Source organism: Brassica oleracea, chromosome C7 (assembly GCF_000695525.1).
Source record: "Brassica oleracea var. oleracea cultivar TO1000 chromosome C7, BOL, whole genome shotgun sequence".
In the NCBI taxonomy this organism is placed as follows: Eukaryota; Viridiplantae; Streptophyta; class Magnoliopsida; order Brassicales; family Brassicaceae; genus Brassica; species Brassica oleracea.
Genome location: NC_027754.1, coordinates 38443501 through 38449953, shown reverse-complemented (window position 1 = coordinate 38449953; position 6453 = coordinate 38443501). Strand labels below are relative to the sequence as shown.

The window sequence follows — 6453 nt, the reverse complement described above, 5'->3', positions numbered from 1 at the left end:
GGGGGGGGGGGGGGGGGGGCGGGGAGATATGATTCTACATGTCACGAGTTATGTATTTTATTCCAATATGCAAATAACATGTTAAAAAAAATAGTTGTATATTTGATATACAAATATTTTGTAGAGAGGTAACCATTATTGATTTATGAGAAATTATTTTACATATTTAATTTCATTTAACCAAGATTCACAATGATTCTGAAAACTTGAAATTAGTTAGATAATAGTTTTGATAAACTTTTAAATCTAGATAAATTAATAATTAAATAAGTTGATACCAGGATCCAGCGAATTAAGATTTAGATAAATCAATTAATATTATTTGTTTTTAACATGGTCCTTTCGGTTTATATGATGAAATCAAGATTTGAGTTTTAGGGTTCTCTAGGGAAACTGCATCTTTTCTCCGTCGTTTCCACATCGGAACCACGTTTCGAGGCCACTGAAGAGCCGTCGAGATCAATAACGATGGAAATAAGAAACGGAAACAAAGATAAATCCGAAAGCTCGTCTCTTTCCTCAGAGAAAGCAACGCAAGAATCGAAAGTAAAAGCTTAAAAATCTTGTCTTTACTAGTTTGCTTGCAATTCTTGATCTTGGTTTGGTGATTCTTGGATTCTTTTGGTTTTAAGTTTAATTTGATTGGCATATAAAGACTTGTGATTTGTGACTGCTTGTTGTTTTCTTGATTTTCACACTTTTCTTGAAATCGGGAAACTTATAACTGTTGTTTCATGACTTGTTAGTGTTGTTGATTCAGATTGTAATAGCAAGGAGGTTCGATTCAGTTGCCACTGCTCCTTTGCTATCATATCAACTGATGAATTTACTATTTTGTTGCGTTATGCATAGGAGGAGCCTTGTGAGATATGTGGAAGTGTGGGCATTGATGGTTTGATGATGGTATGTTTCAATTGCAGACATACTCGCGAGCATACGTAAGTAAATGATGATCTGACCAACAAACCCAATCCTGTCTTTATCCTCAAAAGTCGTTGGTCTTCCTTCTTATTGGTTTCATGGGATATTCCGTTTCGTGTCTCTTTCAGTTATTGCGCAAGGGTGGCACTATCACCTGTCCGTGACATTTGGCTATGTGAAGCGTGCCGGTTCCCATCTCGCGTATTGTTCATATCGCATGTTGCTGATGATCTAATGGATACAGAAACCACTGTTGCTGATCCAAAGAACACTAGCAACTCAAGAGTAGATGATCACCGGACTGCTAAATTAAGAGCTAATGATATGGAAGAAGTCGTAGATACCCGCGAGGCATCAACAAGAGTGATGCATCTACCTTCACAACCACATACACGTCCACTAGGTGATGAAACCTATCTTCTCCGTTGATCAAAATATAGGATCTGCCTTTGCTTTTTATCCATATCCTTTTATTAGCCTTTGCTTGAAGGAGTGAGTCTTTACAAGGTTCTGGTTTTAATTTATGCAGCTAAAGAAACTTTGTCATCTCAAAACAAGGAGCAGCATCAACCAACTCAGGTCTTTCCTAAAAAACGCAGGACGATTCGGGTGATGGGCAAACACCATTCACAGTCACATGATCGGACTCTGATCTCTCCTCTGGATCAATCTTTTAACAGGAGTGCCTCACCAAAGTGAAAACCAAGAACGCTTCAGCTAATGGGTAAGCTCCTTAAAGACATTACATCAAGTGTTGTTAAATCTTCAAAGGTTTATATCTGTAGAACTAACGGATATGGTCTTGTTGCAGGTACAGAAGCAAAGATTAGTACATATAGGTCGCATCTTCTGTATATACACTTTTCCATTTGATTGTGATACAGTTGTATTTTTCCTTGGATCACAAGTTTCTCACCAAAAAATGAGATTGCACTTCTTTGATTATCAATTTGAGCCACACTCATGACAGCTTGTACTCTTCCTCTTCTTTTGTTTACCTGTCTCCGTTCTTACTGCTATACTCGCTGAAGCACTCACTTAGATGAAGAAAAAAAAGACAATTAATTTAAAGTTAAAACAACTTTAAATTAAAAGGCAGCATATTCTTTTTTTTTCTTCATTGAATTTAAATTTTGTTTTATTGTGAAATTATAGTTACATCTGCGTCCCTTGAGCAGAGCCGGTTTTGGGCCAAGCCCAATAAATCATTCGATTTGGGTTCTAAAAATTTTTATATGTAAATAGATCTTCAATTTGTAAAAAAAAAATTTTTAGGTTCTCAAAATTTTGAAATCTTTACTAAATGGTTTTGGACCTCTAAACTCTCGGGTTCGGCCCTGCCCTTAAGGACTAAGGACCCATTGCAATCTGACCAAAGCTTTGGTCAAAAAAATTAAAGGTGAAGTTTCGCAGAAAGATGATAGAGGTGCGTTGATGACAACATGTTTGGCTCATTTATCAATGTTTACCAAATATAGAAACCTACGTCTCCCTTTTTCTTGCATAGATGGGACCAGTTAGTAAAACCCAATATTATTAAGTTATTCCATTTCAAATTTCATATTTGTTTAATGTAGAATACAACAATATTGAGTTTCAGTGTATGTAAAAAAGTTGAGAGAGAAAGTAGATCACGGGTCTGGCGAGCGGCCGGCGCGTGAGCATGCGTGCCGTCGCCGGAGCCCTTTGTTTCTTCGTGTAAGCTATCGGTCTTGGATCTTTTTACTTCTTCCTCGGGTATCCGCCTTGTCCGAGCTCTGATCAGCCTCCAACAGTGGAGTCTCTGTTTCCTGGAGGGAAGACGCGGTCGTCGGAGTTGAAGGTACGGTAAAGTAGATCACAGTGGTTAGTCTCGTTTCTGGGAGGTGGAGGCTACGACAGCTCCGTCGCCGCCGGTCTTAGTCGCTGAGAGGCGGAAGTTCCTTCAACTTCGCCGTCGTCGGCTCAAGCTTCCGGGAGGTGAAGGCTCCTTCAGCCTTACGTCGTCGGCTTCAGGTTCTCGGTGTTTTATGTTAGTTAGAATGTGGGTTATGTGTTTGGTTCGGGAGAGGTTCTCGGCCATAGATCTCAAAGGGTTTGAAGCTTCGCCGTCGGATGAGATCTCAATAGAGCGATGAAGCTCTCCGACATTGGTTCAGGAAAGTGAAGAAGAAAGTTGGTTTCGGCGGAGGCTCGAAGGTATTATGAGATCCAGCGAAACGAGGGTTTCGGTGGTCTGGCACGGCGGCTTGGTGAGGCGGAGATGGTCGGGTCGAGGCGGAGTGACGCGTGGCGTACTGACGGCGAAGATCTCCACATGTGTCTTTCTCTAGCCTCCTCGACGCATGCGTAGACGAGCCGGTCGGTTTGCTGAGTTTGGGTTTTGGGCCTTGAGCCCGTTTAGCTTAATTGAGTTTCGGCCTTCGTCGTTTGTAGCCCATTTGTGTTGTGAGTTTTTTTTGTATGGTACATAATGTACTTGGGCTTCGGTCTTTGGGTTTGGCCCGTTCTATTAATAAAACAAAACTTGATGGAAAAACAAAAAAAGAATACAACAATATTATTCAAACTTCAAAATACAGTAGTGTAGAAACATATGTATAAAACAAAAATTTGTGAATGGTTAAATTTTAACATGAATAATTGTTTCATTAACTGTTTTGGTATTTACTTTCACTCATTAAGTGTATGCGGTTAAAGTTTTAGCAAAAAAAATTTTACGTGGTTGGTATAAATTGGAGGTGAGAAAATAAACCGAACCCAGAAATTTGAAACAAACATGACACGATAAAAATGAATTCAAACCGAATCGAATCCGATATCGAGTCTTGTTCTACGATATTTCGGGTTATAAATATGGTTGTTTCTAAAATTTAAACAATGTTGCTTTATTTTAAAGTTTAAACAATGTTTTTTATAAGTTGCTATTTTGAATTTGTTTTATGTTTTTTTTCCTGATAACGACTACTTTTTTTTGTTAGTGAAAATTATATGAATTAAAGTGTGTAGTTTGAATCACAAATAAGTATTTGCGTAACAGAAACCTGATATAGAATCTAACCTGAAATTTAAATGGGTTCAATTGGGTTTACGATGTGTTACTATATTCAGACCAAACTTGAGAAAATCCGAACTGAATTCGAACCACTCTAAGATATTCGACCTAAGTCAAATTTCATGTTCCAAATAACTGAATGCCGATTAAACGCCAACTAAATGAGATTGGACATCCGAACGTCCATGTTTAATATAAATCAATATGATTAAATGTTTATTAATCTTCTACACCAATAAATCTACGAAATTTCATTAAATGATTACTAATGATATACAGTATCAGCAAATATGAATGATTTCACTAAATGATCATTATATGAGTTTCGAGTTATAAAAAGACTAATTATCATTAATTATATAAACTAACGAAACAAAAAATTCAGCATGTCATGCAACTAGAATTATCATGTATGGAACTGATAAAACTATTTAGGGTGGTGTAAACCATGAGACAAACCATTATATATGAATTATTGTAAGATAAGAAATAGTCATGTAATAATTATAAAAAATGAAATGTAATAATAATTCAGAGTTGAAAAGTTTTATGGTTGAATTTTTGAGAAATATTTTCTTTTTTTTTTATCAACGAAAGAAGTTTTCTAAGTCAAGAGCAATTAAGTTGTTGAATCTCTCATTCAACTGTTTAATCCATTGCATGAAGTAGTTAGATTTTTGAAAAAACAGATGGAATAATTTGGTTCGAATACAAAAGTAATATGATGTACAATGAGTCAATGATACTGTACATGGTAACTTGTGTGGGTGGAAAATGGTTGGAAGAATGGACATTCTATTATCTATTTGGAAGGTGTTGTGTTTCCATTGGTTATCAACTTTTTGTTTTCTCAAATTATTAGAGCTCGGTTTTTTTTTTTTTTTTTTTTTTTTAAAAGAAAAGGGTTAAACCCGGGTCTATTAAAGATACAGACCTAACCCCCGGGTGGGAGGTGCAACCCACGGATGGATCCTCTCCCGGGTATTCAAATGGGCCGTAAGCATGAGCCCATATCCGCGTGGCCACATGTGGAGCTAATAATTTCGCACTAGAGGGGAGTCGATCCCTGGCCTGGACCAACAAGGCAACTCCTCCTCTAGTGGAAACCACTAGGCCACCACGATGTGGTTTATTAGAGCTCGGTTATTTTATAGTAAACTATTTTCCCGAAAAAGAAACTATATCAAAATTTTGATTTTTATGATCTATAAGACTATTTTAAACTTTTAATATTCCACATCATCTTGTATATCTTCCACATATTAATTTAACACTCATTCACTTTTTTTTTTGACATCACTCATTCATTTTTTATACTCTACAATAGTTTTGTTTAAAAAAATCCAACACCATATTCCACCATTTTTATCTCATATTTTTTATATTTTAATTTGTCAACAATAACACTATATTTAAAATGTATTTTCAAAGTTAAATAAATCAATTTGAACGAATTTATACTAATTTTATTAATTTAATTTTAATTAATACATACAAAAAATAACAATCATCATTATAAAATTTAAATGTGTGAATATATAAAAATCGTTTTTAATATTTATACTACTGAGATGTGAGTAATTAAAAATTAGAAGATTTTTTGATTTTAAAAATTATTATTAGTATTTATTCAACACAAAAGTTTAAATACACGAAATTGATTAAAAGTTAATAATAAATCTTAAATCCAAAAATCTACTAAATTTTATTTTAACCATCTAAATTCCAACTAATACACAATAATAAATCTAAGATTCAAAAATCTACTAAATTTTCTTTTAACCATCCAAATTCCAGAAATTATTAGTTTTTAAACAATCAATTATTGTACTAATAAACTATTATTCTAAATAGTTGTGTGTGTTTTTTTTTTGCTATTGAATGGAAGTATTGTATTGTATTTGAAGTTTCGTAATTTGATTTGTTTTAATATTATTAATTTGGTATTACTATTTTTTAAAAATAATTAAGGGAAAAATCACTGAAAACTATGTCATTTTTACTTGACTTAATTTGAATACGAAGTTGTTATTAATATAACGTTATAACTAGATTTTGACCCGCGCTCTGAAGCGCGGGTTCTTGGATTATAAAGAAAAAACACAATTTGATATGAATTATCATTTTGAGATTTTTTTACATTATTACGTTACAGATTCATATTATATCAAAGAATGATATTTATTTAGATTTAATTAGCTTATTTGAGATTATCTATGTATATTTTTATGTAAATTTCTATTAGGCATATGTATTTTATCCGAACCCAAAAATTTGAACCAAAACTGATCCAAAAATATACATTCAGTTTGGTCAATTTCTAAAACAAAGTACTTATTGGGTATACTTTTGAACCCGCGGGTCTCGGTTAGGTTCGAGTTTTATCTGAGACTCGATCGACTAAATAAAGTACCCAATTGTTTTGTGTATATTAGGCATATCTGGATATTTAAGATTTGTATTATGGATATTTTAAGTTAAAAGGTGATGCTATCAAA

General features: G+C 34.1%; 1 protein-coding gene across 1 annotated transcript; it reads left to right on the top strand.

Moving 5' to 3' along the window:
- The first annotated feature begins 342 nt into the window (after nucleotides 1-342).
- On the top strand, nucleotides 343-1896 carry LOC106304694. Its single transcript, XM_013741091.1, has 5 exons — nucleotides 343-546; nucleotides 853-938; nucleotides 1050-1324; nucleotides 1451-1645; nucleotides 1733-1896. Exons 1-4 carry the CDS (start codon nucleotides 469-471, stop codon nucleotides 1618-1620), a joined length of 609 nt encoding a protein of 202 aa, XP_013596545.1. The 5' UTR covers nucleotides 343-468; the 3' UTR covers nucleotides 1621-1645; nucleotides 1733-1896.
- The last annotated feature ends 4557 nt before the right edge of the window (nucleotides 1897-6453 follow it).